Consider the following 22269-nt stretch of genomic DNA (forward strand, 5'->3'; position numbering starts at 1 on the left):
CCTATGGTGAGTTCCACAGTGATCTCCTGCATACAGTGTTACTATGTTACTATGTTAGTATGTTACTATACAATAGTTCGCTATGTTGGTAGCGAGATGACTGGTTACTGGTCTGGGTTAGTGTGGGGCAACTGTACACATGTAACATGGACACGGAAGATTATAAAGCACAATAAACAAGGTCATCCCTTCCATACACAAGGTTGTCCCCTCCAAGGACAAGGAGTGGCACTGCACATGCTCAGTGAGGTTTGAGAAGCCCAGTTTAGGGGTAATTGCAAATGATGAAGCAGAGAATGAAGCTGATGCTACAGGGTCGATGATTATATTTGGATAAAAGCGCTGGTTTCTGAGCTGCCATGTTCCAATAATTATTTGCTAATCAGTCTCAGCCTTGTATTGTGAGATGTGATGTATATTCAGTAGCACAGAGCACGTACAGTATTTCTGCCCTAGTCCTTCACTTAAGCTTTAGTTCTCCTTTAATCATGTACAGTAGCTGACGTCTCACTAATGTTGATATTAACCCATCGGACCTGCTATTTGCTACTAAAACCCCACCCCCAGCTGTGCAATTCCTGTACAGGCCTCTCTGTATTAGGGGAACCTGGAGCCCCAACAATCAAAGTCCGAATGACTGGTGGAGAATGAGTAAGAGGCTCTGGGGTGTGAGCAGCAGGGGGCAAGTCTGAGCTCTTTCTATGGACTTCTCTTTGTCACCCATGACTGGCCCACGACTCCCGCTGAGCCTCCTCTCACATGGGGCACCCACTTTCTCATCATATAGATCCCCCAGAGACCACAGGCATCTGCTCTACTGATATTAAAGGATAAGTAAACCTTTAAAATAAGTGAATATAAAATTGATGAGGGGGCTATTCTAAGCACTTTTGCAGTGTACATTCATTGTTTATTTTTTATTGCAAGATATTAAGGGATACATGTACTGTTAATATAAATACATTTTGTTACAACAGCACCACCTGCTGGTCAGTTCCCCACCAGTCTGACCAGCAAGTAGTCAAGGAAGTTGTCAGGAGAAAGAAAGAGGCTGATGTTCTTCTGCTTAGGAAAGATGTGAGAAAGGTTTCTAATTGTTTTCCTAAACAGAAACTCTCCCACCAACATAGCAGCTCTGGATACCCTCATATAAGCCTATATACTGCCCCTCTGGGGTATCTTCACAAGCCATGTCCCACTGCAGTGTCTCTGCCCCTCAGTATGTGTGGCCCCCAGAGTTGTGTGTGGCCCCCAGAGGTGTGTGTGGCCCCAGTGGTGTAATGGTCCCATAAGTAAAACCCAAGAGCCACGTGAGCAATGAATGTAGGTGGGCGTTTGGGGCAGATGTAAATGAGATGCTAATGTTGAGAATTGGAATTGCCATTGGGTGATTCCCAGTCTAACTCCCCCAGGACCCAGTGGGTCTCAGCAGATGTGCATTGGGTTACGTGTCCCAACTGTTCATCAGAAGAAAGAAGGTTTGGAGGTTCCTCTGTTCAGCAGAATCAAATGCACCAGGATGGGGGTTGGGCTTCATTCTGTTCCTGGAGCTTAAAGGTCAGTCACTGATGAACCCCGGGTTGTGGCTGCCCAGACGTGTGTTGGACACAGTGGATCTTGGGGTCTCCCCAAATGATTTTAGCTGAATTTCTGAAGACTGTGGAACATGGTCCTGTAAAGAAAGAGAAACAATGGACATTGGTGTTGATTATGTGCCCATAGCTCTGCCAAAAATGTTGCCCCTTTCTCTCTTCCATATGGACAGGCCCGTCTCTCACCATCTGTCCTGTCTCTCCGTGGGCATTACCCAAACCTGTGCCCACTGGTTCCTCCCAGTTCCAGTCTCTTCTCCAGGAGAACTGGGCTCTGGGCAATGACAGGACGTCGGAGGGCACCCCCAGCACCAGGCTGTCAATCAATTTGGGCTTCTGGGACCTCTTCTTTCTAGGGGAAAACATAGGGATTAATGGGGCCTCGACTGACCAACAGCAAACTGACTCAAGCGGCAGATTCCCTTAACCATTTGCCAGTGGCTGGACAGACCCCCAATGTAGTAGCCAGTCCAGCTGATACCTCTAGGGGTTAGTCCTTCCCACATATCCAAACAGAGCTACACAGGCCACCAGTAGGAGGCACAGTCAGTTTGGGGGTGACACTTACCTGGAGTAGAGAATGAGGAGGGATACACAGGCTGCCAGTAGAAGGAACAGTCAGTTTGGGGGTGACACTTACCTGGAGTAGAGAATGAGGAGGGACACACAGGCTGCCAGTAGGAGGAACAGTCAGTTTGGGGGTGACACTTACCTGGAGTAGAGAATGAGGAGGGATACACAGGCTGCCAGTAGGAGGAACAGTCAGTTTGGGGGTGACACTTACCTGGAGTAGAGAATGAGGAGGGATACACAGGCTGCAAGTAGGAGGAACAGTCAGTTTGGGGGTGACACTTACCTGGAGTAGAGAATGAGGAGGGATACACAGGCTGCCAGTAGGAGGAACAGTCAGTTTGGGGGTGACACTTACCTGGAGTAGAGAATGAGGAGGGACACACAGGCTGCCAGTAGGAGGAACAGTCAGTTTGGGGGTGACACTTACCTGGAGTAGAGAATGAGGAGGGACACACAGGCTGCCAGTAGGAGGCACAGTCAGTTTGGGGTGACACTTACCTGGAGTAGAGAATGAGGAGGGATACACAGGCTGCCAGTAGGAGGAACAGTCAGTTTGGGGGTGACACTTACCTGGAGTAGAGAATGAGGAGGGATACACAGGCTGCAAGTAGGAGGAACAGTCAGTTTGGGGGTGACACTTACCTGGAGTAGAGAATGAGGAGGGATACACAGGCTGCCAGTAGGAGGAACAGTCAGTTTGGGGGTGACACTTACCTGGAGTAGAGAATGAGGAGGGACACACAGGCTGCCAGTAGGAGGAACAGTCAGTTTGGGGGTGACACTTACCTGGAGTAGAGAATGAGGAGGGACACACAGGCTGCCAGTAGGAGGCACAGTCAGTTTGGGGTGACACTTACCTGGAGTAGAGAATGAGGAGGGATACACAGGCTGCCAGTAGGAGGAACAGTCAGTTTGGGGGTGACACTTACCTGGAGTAGAGAATGAGGAGGGATACACAGGCTGCAAGTAGGAGGAACAGTCAGTTTGGGGGTGACACTTACCTGGAGTAGAGAATGAGGAGGGATACACAGGCTGCCAGTAGGAGGAACAGTCAGTTTGGGGGTGACACTTACCTGGAGTAGAGAATGAGGAGGGACACACAGGCTGCCAGTAGGAGGAACAGTCAGTTTGGGGGTGACACTTACCTGGAGTAGAGAATGAGGAGGGACACACAGGCTGCCAGTAGGAGGCACAGTCAGTTTGGGGTGACACTTACCTGGAGTAGAGAATGAGGAGGGTTACACAGGCTGCCAGTAGGAGGAACAGTCAGTTTGGGGGTGACACTTACCTGGAGTAGAGAATGAGGAGGGACACACAGGCTGCCAGTAGGAGGCACAGTCAGTTTGGGGTGACACTTACCTGGAGTAGAGAATGAGGAGGGATACACAGGCTGCCAGTAGGAGGAACAACAGGCCACTTTGCAGTATGACAGTCAGCAGAAAGGCTGGGGGAGAGATAAGAAAACTCAGCACAATGTGGCAGTTGGAAGTGGCACAGCAGCCAGTGTGTTTATTTGGGGAAAGGGTGTGATGTTTTGGGGGTCGCCCTTCATCAGACGTAGCAACCAGTGAAGCCTGATCCACTCTCAGAATAAGGGAGAAATCCATGTGATCCGGTGCTTTCAGTATCCAGTCTCCAGGGCCAGTCGCAAGGCCTCGTTACTGGAAATGGGTGATTGGGTGGCGCTAACCCCTTTTAATAACCCTGCATGGGGCGGATGTAAGAGGAGGGGCCAGGGTTCCTCTGGGGGGGGGGGGAGAACAGATAACTCACCCCTTTAAAGGGCAAGTCAGCCCTTGTATATGTATTGGCAGTAGGGCCACAGCAAGGCTAACAGTACAAGAGGTAAGAGGAAGCCCGGAGGTGCCAGGACAGTGTATTAAAGGGATTGTTCCCCTTCCAGCACTTCCTCTAGTTCAGTTGGTTTCACTTCCCCAGAAATAAAGACTTTTCCAATTACTTTCTATTTTCCATTTGTTTTTATAATATTGAAGTTTTCCCCTTCTAATGTGTTTGTGAAGCAGCTGTGGGAGGGGGGTCGGCGACCCTGATCCATGAGTTGATCCATGTGTTTTTCCCTGCTGAGCAGAATCCCTGCGTGTCATTAAAGGCAACTGTTCGACTTGATACAATAGTTGCATTTATATTCCCCATAGATCCTACTGAGAAATGGATCACTCAGCTGCCCCACGCACACTCATACTCACACCAACATTACACTTCAATGGTCATAAATAAAAGATGGAAAGTAATGCGGAAAAGTCGTTATTTCTGGGGAACTGTGTGAAACCAACTGAATGAAAAGTGTTTGGAAGTTGGACAAGCCCTTTAAGTGCATAATGAGAGATAAGGGTAGATTGGGGCACTCTCATTGGATGCTAGATCCAGCTCCCAGAGCCAATCAGGAAGTGGCAGTTTGATAGGTGAGTGTATGATTTAGGAGATGAAGCTCCAGTGGATGGTGCTGAGCTGCTAGCCAATGACTTCTTGCCATAGAATAAGATTATACAGAGCCAATGGCATTATGTTATCCAGGACCCCAGGCACCGGGAACAACCACCCTGGGAAACCCATCTGGGCGCCCTTTGTCCAAAACCAAGGATCTGTGCAACTGTACCAATCTGCATTCCCTGTTCCTCCCCAGGTAATTGCCCCTACTGTGAGGGCAAACAAAAGCCTGACCCCTCTGTAACTCAATGTGTTTGTTTTTACAAAACAGATCAGGTAAGAGCTCTGCCCTGAAATCCATTTTATGGATATTTCATTCTGAAATCTGGCATGGTGCTAGACATGTTCGTTTCTCAGGTGCCCTCGGCCATGTGACGTGTTCTGATAAAGCTAATAAATCTAAAACTGATAAACTTCTGTCTCTCTTTCCTGCTGTGCTGCAAGTTGGAGTGGTATCACCCTAACCTTTTTCCCACCCAACAGAACAATGGGAAAGTGACCATATAACAGCTCCCTTACAGCTGCATTGCTAGCTAGCTAGTGGTAGATATGAGACTAGCACTCAATAGTAAAAATCCAGGTCCAACCACCACTCAATTCCACTAGGAGGAGAAAGGTCTGAAAGAAATTGCATTATGCAGGTGGCCATACACTAAAAGAACTGCTGAGTGGCTCTACCTCCAAGGTACTTGAGCAGAGCATTACTGGGCAGATCCCAGCACTGGACATGCAATTGGGATGAGAGCCACAATAATGAGCCAGTGTAGTCCACCCCCTTCCCTCATGGGGTTTTGTAATCCTGGCATGGCATTTAGTGAGGGTGGCTATTTGTATCCTTGGTACCAAATTCTTATTACATTCACCATTAATATAAGTCCTACTTCTCATGTTTCCCATTTGTCACTACCATAAATATAAGCCTTAGTTCCCACAGCCACATATACTCACCTTCATCACAGTTAAATCCCGTAAACCCAAAAGGACACCTGGGAACACACAGATCCACCATGTTACTCACTACATGCAATGGAACTCATTCCCTAATTAAAGGGCCAATCACAGTTTCCTAAAGAACAGCTCCTCCCCCACAGATTAGGGATAGGAGAAAGGAGGGCGCTCATATGGATCTATCATTAGTACAGGTGGATCTGCTTTATAACAGGGGGACCCATCATTAGCTCAAGGGCATCAATTATAATCATAATACATATCGTATATCATTAGCACTGGGGATCTATTATGAGCTCAGGTGGAGCTATGATTAGCACATGGCGATATTCCATCAGTAGTTAAGGCGGAGCTATGGTTAGTTAGCACATGGAGATATATCATCAGTAGTTAAGGCGGAGCTATGGTTAGCACATGGAGATATATCAGTAGTTAAGGTGGAGCTATGGTTAGCACATGGATATATATCATCAGTAGTTAAGGCGGAGCTATGATTAGCACATGGATATATATCATCAGAAGTTAAGGCGGAGCTATGGTTAGCACATGGAGATATATCATCAGTAGTTAAGGCGGAGCTATGATTAGCACATGGAGATATATCAGTAGTTAAGGCGGAGCTATGGTTAGCACATGGAGATATATCATCAGTAGTTAAGGTGGAGCTATGGTTAGCACATGGAGATATATCAGTAGTTAAGGCGGAGCTATGGTTAGCACATGGATATATATCATCAGTAGTTAAGGCGGAGCTATGATTAGCACATGGATATATATCATCAGTAGTTAAGGCGGAGCTATGGTTAGCACATGGATATATATCATCAGTAGTTAAGGCAGAGCTATGGTTAGCACATGGAGATATATCAGTAGTTAAGGTGGAGCTATGGTTAGCACATGGAGATATATCAGTAGTTAAGGTGGAGCTATGGTTAGCACATGGAGATATATCAGTAGTTAAGGTGGAGCTTTGGTTAGCACATGGAGATATATCAGTAGTTAAGGTGGAGCTATGGTTAGCACATGGAGATATATTAGTAGTTAAGGTGGAGCTATGATTAGCACATGGAGATATATCAGTAGTTAAGGTGGAGCTATGGTTAGCACATGGAGATATATCAGTAGTTAAGGTGGAGCTATGGTTAGCACATGGAGATATATCAGTAGTTAAGGTGGAGCTATGGTTAGCACATGGGGTGAAAAGTGAATTTTTATTCTTTTTGATGCAAAGAAGGAAGTGTGTGTGCGACGGTGCTTGGACCTACCAACCTCTGGCAACTGTCATCTTTCCAATGAAACCCACTGGCACATGCTGAGGAGAAGAGGAACATGGGAAACAGAGCAAAGTCAAGACCAACATGGATGGAACATTTAAGGCCCACATGGGGTACAATCACACATGGGAGAGAAGGGAACCCACTGAGTCCCAAAATGAACCAGACTCTGCCATGGAGATTGGAGAGGAGCCACACATGCAAGGTCTGAGACATGGATGACGGACCCTATATAAAGAAGAGTTTTATTTGGAAAACCAAGCTCAGAATTGGGGCGAACACAGAATGAAGGGAAACAGTTGAGGTATGGGTCATGTCCCACTCAGCACCTACCTGTACACGAGCGGTCACCTGAGCTGAACTTAAAGTAACCCTGTCGGCAGGAGCAGGTCACCAAACCACGGTGGCACTGAGGGTCACTAGAGAATGGGTCACACAGGGCAAAGTCACAGAGGCTCAGGGCTGAGGAGAGAGACACAAGTGATGGAACCACCAGAAAGAACCTTGGACTGGGAACCTGGAGGGGGGACATTACTCCACCAAACCCCAAAACCTAGTGCAGTGCAGGAAATTGGGGGCTTCCACACCAACTACACCCCCAAATGCTGCAAACAACAAAACATAGATGGAATGGGTCAAATCCTGTAGGATCTGATCTGTGCCAAAGTGTGTGGCATTGAAATCAAACCAATTTGCCCCCAAGAGACATGGAGCAGCACGTGACACCGTTGTGACTGGCATTTGCCCGGGTGTGTAAGTGCTTATTGGAGGCAGCCTCCATCTTACCCTGGTAGGAGTCTTCTCTGAGGGACAAAACACAGCCCTGGTCCTGCCCCTGGCACGGCTGTGGTGCTATTGTATCTTTCAGGAGCTGCTCAGTGACTGGAGACAAGGTGGAAAACTGATGTAGGATTGTCACATGACTCCGCCTACAGGACACAGAGTCAGTCGTTAATGAGACCCCAGAGCACTAATGCCCCTCCTTCCATGTGGCAGTTGCAACTAATGCAAAAGGACAGTGGGGTGCTTCATCACCCACATGAGGGGAGATCTTCCACCTGGCAATGGAGCCCCGTGTGGCAGATACTCCACTACACCTTACCCAGGAGTTGCACCAACATGAGATATTGCTGAGTAGTTGCATCCAGTGTATTTACTGTCCCTCCCCACAGCACTGCAATTTATTTGTTATATGGGGGGCATATGGGGCAAAGCCAAGAACAGGTGTGTAAATTCGATAGCACCCTGTGCAATGGCGCCCTGGGCTATAGGGAAAGCAGTGGCCAAGCTGCTAATGGTTTAATTTGGCAAACTCAGGGGCCAGTATTCCTGCAGTTTGTATGTTTCTCCTTATACTGAGGGACAAGTGTCAGTCTGTTATACCCCCCCCCTCATAAGTCCATCTCATACTCACCCCAAGTTGAACACAGACGTAGAGAGATACCCATCTATGGTTCCCAGAACTTCCTGAAACTGTCGGACACAGGAGAGGAGCCTGTTACTTCCACTTTCATATGAACATTCCCAAATCACTTTCAGGGTCCTGACCAAAGCAGGAGGATCCAGCGGGAATAAACCCCATCTCCCCTTCTATTATCCCCATTTCCCAGTTCATGTCCCATACATCACACAGATTGGGGGGTCCCATTCTCACCAAGGTGCTCACATTCCCAGACAGCTCCACCCAGAGGGCAGCAGTGTTTGTCTCCAGCGAGAGGTTGGTCTCATTCCACATCAGTGCCGAGACGGAGATTCCAGCTGGGAATGTTCTGACTTTCCATTGAAACAAAACCAAAACGTAGAAACCTTAATGTATGTGCCCCCGACTTCTACCCCACATTCACATTTCTTTGTATGCTCTGACCAACCAGGGTCCTTTATTCCCGAGTCTCCCAGTCACATGATTACCTGTTACACAGCCGAGCTCTGGATGGAAATAAAATCCCAGATCACAGCGGCACGTGAGGTTCCCATTGGGCCCTGGGCAGTGGCTGAATGGGAGGCAGGCGGGTGGGCAGTCTGGGGGTAGAAGAAGAAAGGTTATCAGTGGGAGATGGGGCTGAATTGAGGGTGGGCAGTCTGGGGGGAGAAGAAGAAAGGTTATCAGTGGGAGATGGGGCTGAATTGAGGGTGGGTAGTCTGGGGGGAGAAGAAGAAAGGTTATCAGTGGGAGATGGGGCTGAATGGGAGGCAGGCGGGTGGGCAGTCTGGGGGGAGAAGAAGAAAGGTTATCAGTGGGAGATGGGGCTGAATGGAGGGTGGGCAGTCTGGGGGAGAAGAAGAAAGGTCACTTTGACAGCAGAAGTTCTAGCCACAGAGTGGTGCTGACATACCAGCTTTTCATCCACATATGTACTGTGCTGTATTGGTACCCAATATCTCTCTGCAAACAGACTAGACACCATGCCATTTGTTACCAGAGAGAGACAGGGCACCAGTTAATATCAGAGAGAGACGGGGCACCAGTTAATATCAGAGAGAGACAGGGCACCAGTTAATATCAGAGAGAGACGGGGCACCAGTTAATATCAGAGAGAGACAGGGCACCAGTTAATATCAGAGAGAGACGGGGCACCAGTTAATATCAGAGAGAGAAGGGGCACCAGTTAATATCAGAGAGAGAGACAGGGCACCAGTTAATATCAGAGAGAGACAGGGCACCAGTTAATATCAGAGAGAGACGGGGCACCAGTTAATATCAGAGAGAGACAGGGCACCAGTTAATATCAGAGAGAGACGGGGCACCAGTTAATATCAGAGAGAGAAGGGGCACCAGTTAATATCAGAGAGAGAGACAGGGCACCAGTTAATATCAGAGAGAGAAGGGGCACCAGTTAATATCAGAGAGAGACAGGGCACCAGTTAATATCAGAGAGAGACAGGGCACCAGTTAATATCAGAGAGAGACAGGGCACCAGTTAATATCAGAGAGAGACGGGGCACCAGTTAATATCAGAGAGAGAGACAGGGCACCAGTTAATATCAGAGAGAGAAGGGGCACCAGTTAATATCAGAGAGAGAAGGGGCACCAGTTAATATCAGAGAGAGACGGGGCACCAGTTAATATCAGAGAGAGAAGGGGCACCAGTTAATATCAGAGAGAGAGACAGGGCACCAGTTAATATCAGAGAGAGACGGGGCACCAGTTAATATCAGAGAGAGAGACGGGGCACCAGTTAATATCAGAGAGAGAGACAGGGCACCAGTTAATATCAGAGAGAGAAGGGGCACCAGTTAATATCAGAGAGAGAAGGGGCACCAGTTAATATCAGAGAGAGAGACAGGGCACCAGTTAATATCAGAGAGAGAAGGGGCACCAGTTAATATCAGAGAGAGAAGGGGCACCAGTTAATATCAGAGAGAGAGACAGGGCACCAGTTAATATCAGAGAGAGACGGGGCACCAGTTAATATCAGAGAAGAGAGACAGGGCACCAGTTAATATCAGAGAGAGACAGGGCACCAGTTAATATCAGAGAGAGATGGGGCACCAGTTAATATCAGAGAGAGAAGGGGCACCAGTTAATATCAGAGAGAGAGACAGGGCACCAGTTAATATCAGAGAGAGACGGGGCACCAGTTAATATCAGAGAGAGAGACGGGGCACCAGTTAATATCAGAGAGAGAGACAGGGCACCAGTTAATATCAGAGAGAGAAGGGGCACCAGTTAATATCAGAGAGAGACGGGGCACCAGTTAATATCAGAGAGAGAAGGGGCACCAGTTAATATCAGAGAGAGAGACGGGGCACCAGTTAATATCAGAGAGAGAGACGGGGCACCAGTTAATATCAGAGAGAGAGACAGGGCACCAGTTAATATCAGAGAGAGAAGGGGCACCAGTTAATATCAGAGAGAGAAGGGGCACCAGTTAATATCAGAGAGAGAGACAGGGCACCAGTTAATATCAGAGAGAGAAGGGGCACCAGTTAATATCAGAGAGAGAAGGGGCACCAGTTAATATCAGAGAGAGAGACAGGGCACCAGTTAATATCAGAGAGAGACGGGGCACCAGTTAATATCAGAGAAGAGAGACAGGGCACCAGTTAATATCAGAGAGAGACAGGGCACCAGTTAATATCAGAGAGAGATGGGGCACCAGTTAATATCAGAGAGAGAAGGGGCACCAGTTAATATCAGAGAGAGAGACAGGGCACCAGTTAATATCAGAGAGAGAAGGGGCACCAGTTAATATCAGAGAGAGAGACGGGGCACCAGTTAATATCAGAGAGAGAGACAGGGCACCAGTTTAATATCAGAGAGAGAAGGGGCACCAGTTAATATCAGAGAGAGACGGGGCACCAGTTAATATCAGAGAAGAGAGACAGGGCACCAGTTAATATCAGAGAGAGACGGGGCACCAGTTAATATCAGAGAAGAGAGACAGGGCACCAGTTAATATCAGAGAGAGACAGGGCACCAGTTAATATCAGAGAGAGATGGGGCACCAGTTAATATCAGAGAGAGAAGGGGCACCAGTTAATATCAGAGAGAGAGACAGGGCACCAGTTAATATCAGAGAGAGAAGGGGCACCAGTTAATATCAGAGAGAGAGACGGGGCACCAGTTAATATCAGAGAGAGAGACAGGGCACCAGTTAATATCAGAGAGAGAAGGGGCACCAGTTAATATCAGAGAGAGAAGGGGCACCAGTTAATATCAGAGAGAGAAGGGGCACCAGTTAATATCAGAGAGAGAAGGGGCACCAGTTAATATCAGAGAGAGAGACAGGGCACCAGTTAATATCAGAGAGAGACGGGGCACCAGTTAATATCAGAGAAGAGAGACAGGGCACCAGTTAATATCAGAGAGAGACAGGGCACCAGTTAATATCAGAGAGAGATGGGGCACCAGTTAATATCAGAGAGAGACAGGGCACCAGTTAATATCAGAGAGAGATGGGGCACCAGTTAATATCAGAGAGAGAAGGGGCACCAGTTAATATCAGAGAGAGAGACAGGGCACCAGTTAATATCAGAGAGAGAAGGGGCACCAGTTAATATCAGAGAGAGAGACGGGGCACCAGTTAATATCAGAGAGAGAGACAGGGCACCAGTTAATATCAGAGAGAGAAGGGGCACCAGTTAATATCAGAGAGAGACGGGGCACCAGTTAATATCAGAGAAGAGAGACAGGGCACCAGTTAATATCAGAGAGAGACGGGGCACCAGTTAATATCAGAGAGAGAAGGGGCACCAGTTAATATCAGAGAGAGACAGGGCACCAGTTAATATCAGAGAGAGAAGGGGCACCATGAGGTTCTAGAAGTGTTCTGCTAAAAAGGATTCCTTGCTCCCCAGTTATACAGAGGCATCTTTGTTTTGCCTTCTGTGCACAAATATGTTGGTACAAATACGTTGGTACAAACAAGTTGGTAGAAATCCGTTGGCATTGGTTTGGGGGTGCTTGAAGCAGTTCCAGGGGCTGGGCAGAGTAAGATTTGGGAGAATGTCTGTTGCTCTACTAGACGTATATATAGGATAGAGTAAAGCAATGGAAGATAACCAGTAACATACCTGACTGCACTTGCACCTCTGTGTTTACTGGTTGGACCAATAGAAAGAGAAATATAAGATGCCAGCACAATGCGGCACCTCTTCCATTCACACCCATGGGGCGACGTCCTTCTTCTCTCTCAGTTCCACCAGTGGGGGCGCTGCACAAAAGTAAGAAGTGGGGGTCACACCACAAACTAACTGAATTTGTTTAATCTTTGCCCGACCTCCCCGGGCCACACATACCCCCATGTAATTACCACACAATGATTTGTTGCCTTTTGTGGCATCCGTTTATTTCAATACAGTTGCCCAAGTCTTTGCCTACTAATAAAAACATTACACACAGTTCATCTCTCGCTTGTTCATATACATTAACCATAGAAAAAGGGCTCAATGTTCTTGGCTGCAGTGTTGGTGGAAAATAGACTCCCCAATATTGAGCTCAAGTCTGTAAATACGCACAGTAGTGCCCGGTATCACGGGACTTTATTTTACTTCTTTTATACTTTCATATCATGCTGAACATAAACAGGGATTCACCAAAATCTTTGTTAAAAAGTTAAATGTTGTACAAAAATTCACAACATTCTCTTCTTTCTCCACCTCTACCAACAATTTTCCAAAAAAGTGATTGTGGCTGTTCGTGTGTTGTATGTACATACGGCCTTTCTGAGAATTATTCCGACCCACATCTACAGACACTTTCTACTCTTTACATAGACACAAGCCCCTGAGCTCAGTCACCCTGCTATAGTTCCAGGGGTACCCAGGGTACAAATAAACACTCACCCCAAATCTCCCCCTAACTGACCTTCAGACTGGGCCCCCTTAGCTCATAACAAGGTTACAGATATATAGAAACATTGGGGTAACAGTCACCCTGCTACGGTTCCAGGGGTACCCAGGATACAAATAAACACTCACCCCAAATCTCCCCCTAACTGACCTTCAGACTGGGCCCCCTTAGCTCATAACAAGGTTACAGATATATAGAAACATTGGGGTGTCACCCTGCTATAGTTCCAGGGGTACCCAGGGTACAAATAATCACTCACCCCAAATCTCCCCCTAACTGGCCTTCAGGCTGGGCCCCCTTAGCTCATAACAAGGTTACAGATATATAGAAACATTGGGGTGTCACCCTGCTATAGTTCCAGGGGTACCCAGGGTACAAATAATCACTCACCCCAAATCTCCCCCTAACTGAACTTCAGACTGGACCCCCTTAGCTCATAACAAGGTTACAGGTATATAGAAACATTGGGGTAACAGTCACCCTGCTATAGTTCCAGGGGTACCCAGGGTACAAATAAACACTCACCCCAAATCTCCCCCTAACTGACCTTCAGACTGGGCCCCCTTAGCTCATAACAAGGTTACAGATATATAGAAACATTGGGGTGTCACCCTGCTATAGTTCCAGGGGTACCCAGGGTACAAATAAACACTCACCCCAAATCTCCCCCTAACTGACCTTCAGACTGGGCCCCCTTAGCTCATAACAAGGTTACAGATATATAGAAACATTGGGGTGTCACCCTGCTATAGTTACAGGGGTACCCAGGGTACAAATAAACACTCACCCCAAATCTCCCCCTAATTGACCTTCAGACTGGACCCCCTTAGCTCATAACAAGGTTACAGATATATAGAAACATTGGGGTGTCACCCTGCTATAGTTCCAGGGGTACCCAGGGTACAAATAAGCACTCACCCCAAATCTCCCCCTAACTGGCCTTCAGACTGGGCCCCCTTAGCTCATAACAAGGTTACAGATATATAGAAACATTGGGGTGTCACCCTGATATAGTTCCAGGGGTACCCAGGGTATAAATAAGCACTCACCCCAAATCTCCCCCTAACTGACCTTCAGACTGGGCCCCCTTAGCTCATAACAAGGTTACAGATATATAGAAACATTGGGGTAACAGTCACCCTGCTATAGTTACAGGGGTACCCAGGGTACAAATAAACTCACCCCAAATCTCCCCCTAACTGACCTTCAGACTAGGCCCCCTTAGCTCATAAAAAGGTTACAGATATATAGAAACATTGGGGTAACAGTCAGAATGAATTCGGGGGTACAAATAAACACTCACTGCCATGGAGGCTCATTATGGGGTGGCAGAAGTCCAGTTTGGGGTGTTGTGGGAAGAATGTGTATACAGAGCAGTTGTATCAGTAGTAGGTAAGTAGCAGGTAAGAGTAAAGGGTAAGTTGACACTGAGTGCTATATACAGGGTAGTACAGGTAGAGTGACGCACCTTGACTGGATCAGGAGGATTTGGGGCCCAAGTCTGGGGTCCCTGGGAATCGTGCTCCTCGTGTAGATGCTGAATGTCCCCCCAGTCAGTGGTTGGGGCAGAAAGGAGAGTGGCTTTTACTCCAGCAGGTGGAACAGAGTCCAGTGTGTATTGATCCAGGAGGAGCCAATAGTTCAGTGACCTCACTGAGCCAAGGGGAGACAGTGACCAATCACAGATAAGGGAGACCCCCAGCACATTGTCAGAAAGATCATTTACCAACAACTCTGAACCTTCTCCGATCCTTTTGTATGAAAACAGGGGCCCCAATATAATTCTATAAGGAATGGGATTCACATTAAAGGACCAACAAAACCAAACAAACGGTGTGCTTCCCAGCTCTGGACTGTATGTTACAGCTCATATATACAGTGCAACATATATACAGCTCATATATACAGTGTAACATATATACAGCTCATATATACAGTGTAACATATATATACAGCTCATATATACAATATATACATATATACAGCTCATATATACAGTGTAACATATATACAGCTCATATATACAGTGTAACATATATACAGCTCATATATACAGTGTAACATATATATACAGCTCATATATACAATATATACATATATACAGCTCATATATACAGTGTAACATATATACAGCTCATATATACAGTGTAACATATATATACAGCTCATATATACAGTGTAACATATATATACAGCTCATATATACAGTGTAACATATATACAGCTCATATATACAGTGTATACATATATATACAGCTCATATATACAGTGTAACATATATATACAGCTCATATATACAATATATACATATATACAGCTCATATATACAGTGTAACATATATATACAGCTCATATATACAGTGTAACATATATACAGCTCATATATACAGTGTAACATATATATACAGCTCATATATACAATATATACATATATACAGCTCATATATACAGTGTAACATATATACAACTCATATATACAGTGTAACATATATACAGCTCATATATACAGTGTAACATATATATACAGCTCATATATACAATATATACATATATACAGCTCATATATACAGTGTAACATATATATACAGCTCATATATACAGTGTAACATATATACAGCTCATATATACAGTGTAACATATATATACAGCTCATATATACAATATATACATATATACAGCTCATATATACAGTGTAACATATATACAGCTCATATATACAGTGTAACATATATATACAGCTCATATATACAGTGTAACATATATATACAGCTCATATATACAGTGTAACATATATACAGCTCATATATACAGTGTATACATATATACAGCTCATATATACAGTGTAACATATATATACAGCTCATATATACAATATATACATATATACAGCTCATATATACAGTGTAACATATATATACAGCTCATATATACAGTGTAACATATATACAACTCATATATACAGTGTAACATATATACAGCTCATATATACAGTGTAACATATATATACAGCTCATATATACATATATAACAGCTCATATATACAGTGTAACATATATACAGCTCATATATACAGTGTAACATATATATACAGCTCATATATACAGTGTAACATATATATACAGCTCATATATACAGTGTAACATATATACAGCTCATATATACAGTGTAACATATATATACAGCTCATATATACAGTGTAACATATATATACAGCTCATATATACAGTGTAACATATATATACAGCTCATATATACAGTGTAACATATATATACAGCTCATATATACAGTGTAACATATATACAGCTCATATATACAGTGTAACATATATATACAGCTCATATATACAATATATACATATATACAGCTCATATATACAGTGTAACATATATATACAGCTCATATATACAGTGTAACATATATACAACTCATATATACAGTGTAACATATATACAGCTCATATATACAGTGTAACATATATATACAGCTCATATATACAATATATACATATATACAGCTCATATATAAAGTGTAACATATATACAGCTCATATATACAGTGTATACATATATATACAGCTCATATATACAATATATAGTGAATAAAGTACCCCCTCTTGTAAAATATAAGGATATTATAAGTCACAGAGGAGTTTCATGACCATATAAAAGTACGAGGCCGAAGGCCGAGTGTTTTTATACAGGTCACGGAACTCCGAGGTAACTTCTAATATCCTCATATTTTACAACAGGGGGTACTTTATTTATTATAATACACAAGTTTTAGTAAGTCATGTGACAAAAATGACATCACTACTCACCGTTTATAACTGATAACATCACTACTCACCGTTTATAAGGATATAATTTACAGGATATTCATGGCTTTTGTGTATTATATACATATATACAGCTCATATATACAGTGTAACATATATATATAGTGCTCATATATACAGTGTAACATATACACAGCTCAGTAGGGGTTTATGGGTACAGGGGCACAGTACAACACACAGGATTGAGTATTTGGACATTATCGAGGCTTAGCTTGGCCTTTCTGCACCGGTCACATTCTCCCTGACAGGTACTTGGCTCATCAAACATTTGTCTATAGATTTCCACTGAAAGGCGGCACTGGCCCTTTAACATTTGTGTGCTGTATACGGCCAAATCCAGTTGCTCCAGTGTTGGGATTGGGGGTTACAAGGTACAGGTACAATTATCCTGTATTGTTTTCTACCTGCTGTTGCAACTGATTGGGAATAATTGAATGGATTGTGCCATGATTTTTATCATGTCGTTTTTATTTCTATATTACACTGCAAATAATTCACTGTACAATATAAAATGTCATTCCTGAAGCAGCAAGTGTATTTAGTTGTAATATTGGTGTGTAGCTGCATCTCAGCTCATTTTGCCTGGTCATGTGATTTCAGAAAGAGCCAGCACTTTAGGATGGAACTGCTTTCTGGCAGCCTGTTGTTTCTCCTACTCAATGTAACTGAATGTGTCTCAGTGGGACCTGGATTTTACTATTGAGTGTTGTTCTTAGATCTACCAGGCAGCTGTTATCTTGTGTTAGGGAGCTGCTATCTGGTTACCTTCCCATTGTTCTGTTGTTTGGCTGCTGGGGGGAAAGGGAGGGGGTGATATCAGTCCAACTTGCAGTACAGCAGTAAAGAGAGACTAAAGTTTATCAGAGCACAAGTCACATGACATGGGGCAGCTGGGAAATTGACAATATGTCTAGCCCCATGTCAGATTTCAAAATTAAATATAAAAAAATCTGTTTGCTCTTTAGAGAAACTGATTTCAGAGCAGAATTCTGCTGGAGCAGCACTATTAACTGATGTGTATGAATAAAACACGTTTCCCATGACAGTGTCCCTTTAATGAGACGAGGGATTTGTCTCCTCCAACAAAACATGAACAGGAAGTGCCCAACAGTTTCTCTTTCCACAACACTTGCCCTTTACTCGAGTAGGAAGTGGTGGGCGGAGCTGGGACGGTCTCCTCCTTCTTCCTCTCAGGTCACGTGACAAGAGGGTTCCTGTGCCGAAATGGGAATCAGTTCCGCCAACTTGTCGTGTTCCACAGAATAACCAGTCTGAGCAGATAAGAAACCGGGTGCCACTAAATGAACAGCTGAGCTATATTTCCCGCCATGCTCTCCGCCCGTTACGGACACGCCCCCTTTCTCTCTTCATTTCAGGGATGCGCACAGGAGAGCACAGAAGCCGGAAGTATCTCACTGAGTCAGTCCGGAAGCCGAAAATTGCTTTGCGGATTGTTCTCCGGAAGGCGGAAGTGCTGGGAAATCACATACGGGGGATTATCGGTGCTGCCAGGCCGATATGCTGAGCGCAGGCACGGAGAGTTTATTGCGCCAGGCCCGGGAGTTGGGGCAGGAGGAGCTGCAGAAATTCTGCGTTCGGACGGGGGCGCTGCTGGACAGGACTGGGCACAATGCGGATATAATGGATAGTCTGAGGCGGCTGCACCTGGTAGTGGCGGCCGGGGGCCACCGAGACTTGGATCCGGCCTTTGTGGGGAAGTTACAAGAGCTCGTGGGCTCAGACGGGGGCTCCGGGCAGATTCGGGCACTGGGGGCCGCCATTTTGTGTCACTTGTGCCCCTCCCCCCTGATTAACCTCAGACCGGACTTGGGGGGGCTGCAGTGCCCGGTACTTGTAGCTCAGGCCCGGGGAAAAGACCTGCTCGCTATTGGGCAGCTGCTGTGCCGGAGTCTGGAGAGTCGGGCCCCTGAGGGCCACAATCTGAGGCCCCTCCTGCCGCTGCTGCTCAGGTTGGAGTTGGAAGAGGAGCAGGAGAATGTGGTGAATAAGAAGCTTTGTGATTGGCTGCGTTATGCCAGCAGTATTCATCAGGGGCCACCACTGGCCAGCGGCTTCTTCCCCAGCCCTCGTGCCAAGCAGCCCGGCCCAGTGTCTGAGGTGGATGGTGCCACTGCCACGGACTTCTTTACTGTGCTCAGCCACGGGACTCATTACTCCGAGGAGCAGTGGCTGAATGTGCTGGGCTTCTCCATGCTGCGCCCCTGGCTCCTGTGCCACGGCTTTGGGGGGGCCACGTGTGATGACAAGTCAGAGGTCGAGGGCTCAGTTGTTTCCATGGTATCTGCCTCCTCTGCCTCAAGCCGCCTGCTGCCCCCGCGGGAACGGCTACGGGAGAAGGCCTTCGAGTATTGCCTGCGGCTGGTGGAGCAGAGCAACAGGAAAGCGCTGAGAAAGTCCGACTCGGAGATGCAAAGGGCTTGTCTGGCCGAGGCGGTGGCACTGCTGGACATTGTGTGCAAACAAGACGTGTCCTATCTCTATCGGGCGCTTCCCCTCCTCAAGAACCTGCACGGGAGGCTCTGCACCGACCTCTCACTGGCCCCTGCTCTCCTGCCCCTCGCCCAGTTCTTCCTCAACCACAGTGAAGTAGCCGCCGTGGACTCGGAAGCCGTGTACAGACATTTATTCACCAAGGTGCCCACTGACCTGTACCATAAGCCACTCTTTGCTTTCCAGTTTGTGAGGTTCTGTAGGACAAACAGCTCGTTCCTGGAAGAGAACGTGGAGGCCTTCAGAGGGAGCTTTCCCAGTCTGCTGAAGTTTCTGGCATGGAACAGCCCAATGTTGGTGTCAGAATTTGTGGCCCTGCTTCCAGCTCTTCTTAGCCCAGATTCTGCTCTTGAGATACTTCATTCTCTGCTTGACCTGCCCTGCCTGACAGCGGCGCTGGAGATCCAACGTTCATGCTCTTTAGTCTCAGACAAGACTGTTGTGGACAGTTCTGTGGTCCCATCCAGCGCTACAGAGGCCTTCAGGCACCCGCTGTGCAGGGACGTGTTTCAGTATATTCTGCGTAGTGAGACGTGTCCTGTCCCAGACCCACAACAACTCTCATTGCTCCACCGAGTCCTGGCAGAGCTGAGCAGCTGCCCCCGCGTGTTGCAATGTGCAGATATAGTCCCGTGTGTGCTTCAGCAGTATTTCAGTATTATTGCCAAGGTTGCAGATGGTCCTTTGATCAGTCGGCTGGTTGTGGTGTTGCTTGAGCGCAGTGGGCTCCTCTTTCAATCACAGGACTATAAAGACAAGGTGCACAAAGTCCTGAGCTCTCAGCTTCCCCACTTGTGCCACCTGCACCCTGCCCTTGTAGTGGAGCTTTCTCGTCAACTGTTGGACTTTGTGGGTACCGTGAGCAACATCCAGAGCAAGGAGCCCCTATTCACATATGTGGTGTGGGCTGTTGGTGAATACGTGTCTATTTCCTATGACAAGAGGTGCACCGTGGAGCAGGTTAACAGGTTCTTTGATGTTATGGAGACTCTGCTGTTTGAGATCACACAAACGCGGGGCTCGTCGGGAGTCCCCAGGTCTTCACCACGTGTAATCACCACACTCATGACAACCCTAACCAAACTGGCCTCCCGTAGCCAGGACTTGATCCCAAAAGTGTCTCTGTACCTTTCCAAAATGAGGTCCTGTGTGCAGAGTTCAGCCATGATCTCCATGTATGGGGAGGAGGAGAGTGAGCAGATTCTCATCAGAGCCACTGAACTCATGAACCTCCTCAAAGTGCCCAGCGTGGCTCAGTTTGCACTTACACCTTCTCCTGATGTTAGGAGTCCGGCCTATCACCGTGCTGTGGCCTCTTCCTTGCCCCTTGCAATACGTGCCTCCAGCCGCCTGTTACAGAAGGAGGGCACCTCTGTGCCTGGATGAGGAGCACTCACTCAGGGTTCTCTCTCTTAGATGCCATGGGGGACCTTTGTGCCACTTCTAGGATGCCCTCATGAGTCATGCCAATCAGACATTCCCTTCCTCTGAAGCTGTGCTGATCACATGGTTACTCAGTGTACAATGGGTCCCCACCTCAAGCACCTACTGTATGTCACCTTGTGGTGTCCTCTCACATCTCGATGGAACTGCTCTCAGACACCATCCAGGCAGATAACCATATGTGTAGCAATTACTATCCCCTCTGTTCTGTTTCAAGCCACTGCCTGGTTGCTAGGGTAAATGATACTCTAGCAACCACTTCCTATTCTAGTCTTTACAGTGTACAACAAATACAAATATGAAGTGCAAATTGACTGTGCCACTCTGTGCATCATAGAAATGTTCAGTTCAAGGCAAACTTCCCCCTTATAGAATGATTGTGCCGAGATTTTCTGCATTCATTTTATTTGTTTTGTCTGATGATCACAAAATAAATCTATTTTCATCCAACGAAACACCAGTCTCCCACAACAGTCCTTAGGAGCCAGTGGGGGGTCAGAGTGCGGATTTGATCCGGGAAGTAGCCTCATATTGGTGTTGGGGTGGCCTTTTGTCTGTGAGGCTGAACTGGCAGTTGGCAGAACGGGGCTTTGTAGCCATTTTTTCTGGGTCAATTTGTCACTTGTTTTTTAACCCAACTTACACTGATCCTATTCTGTAGCTCTAAAACAGACATCTGCCCCATGGAGTTGCCCTGTCCCCAGCAATAAACCATCCATAGGGGTTTCTTATCCCATTAGCATCCTACACTTACAGGTTAGCTCCGCCTTCCATGATTGGCTTCATTGGGAATTGGGCCCAGGTGTGTGTCTCATGGGCTCAGTCAAGATTTGTTGGAAATAGGGGGTTTCCCATGAAAGGGTTTGGGGTGCAATTAAACATCAGAATGTACCAAAAGCTTGTGGCCCATGGAGGGGTTGGGTGAAATGCAAGAGAAGGAGCCCAGAAATGTAGATGGGGTAACAGTCACCCTGAGCCTGATTTTGACCCGCAGTCCTGCATTTGTACTGAAATGTCCCGATTTTCTCTTTCAACTCCTGCACTGAACAGCCAGAAAAAGATACAAAGCTTTTAACTTAATTGGCTTTTAACCTAATTGGCTTTTGGCAGAGAGCCCAGAACAGCCACAGCTGCAGATAAGATAGTTTTGTAACAATTTTGAGATAATCAAATAAGCATTTGTAACAATATAAGATAACAGTTCTCTTGGGAGAAGTTAAATTTACAGCTTAAAGGGCAATTCACCTTCATTAGCAAAACTGTTTAACAACTGAAAAAAAAAAACACGTAAATATGTTCAAACTTTCATAACCTGCCAAATTTTGTAAAATGAACATGGTGATTAGGGGGTT

At 46.1% G+C, this 22269-nt stretch overlaps 2 protein-coding genes across 2 annotated transcripts; one reads left to right on the top strand and one right to left on the bottom strand.

Moving 5' to 3' along the window:
* Positions 1 to 1007: 1007 nt before the first annotated feature.
* LOC121395198 (protein HEG homolog 1-like) lies at positions 1008 to 15058 on the bottom strand. The gene is made up of 12 exons (XM_041568200.1): positions 14596 to 15058; positions 12350 to 12489; positions 8744 to 8854; positions 8490 to 8608; positions 8250 to 8308; positions 7622 to 7764; positions 7169 to 7297; positions 6831 to 6873; positions 5562 to 5599; positions 3525 to 3609; positions 1779 to 1944; positions 1008 to 1672 (listed from the first exon to the last, which is right to left on the bottom strand). The coding sequence occupies exons 2-12, from the start codon at positions 12444 to 12446 to the stop codon at positions 1559 to 1561; spliced, it is 1104 nt and encodes a 367-aa protein (XP_041424134.1). The 5' UTR covers positions 12447 to 12489; positions 14596 to 15058; the 3' UTR covers positions 1008 to 1558.
* A 3363-nt stretch (positions 15059 to 18421) lies between these two features.
* ap5z1.S (adaptor related protein complex 5 subunit zeta 1 S homeolog) lies at positions 18422 to 21372 on the top strand. Its single transcript, NM_001092489.1, is given in 1 exon segment — positions 18422 to 21372. A coding segment is annotated over 1 exon segment (2379 nt). The 5' UTR covers positions 18422 to 18481; the 3' UTR covers positions 20861 to 21372.
* The last annotated feature ends 897 nt before the right edge of the window (positions 21373 to 22269 follow it).

This window comes from Xenopus laevis, chromosome 6S (assembly GCF_017654675.1).
Source record: "Xenopus laevis strain J_2021 chromosome 6S, Xenopus_laevis_v10.1, whole genome shotgun sequence".
NCBI lineage: Eukaryota > Metazoa > Chordata > Amphibia > Anura > Pipidae > Xenopus > Xenopus laevis.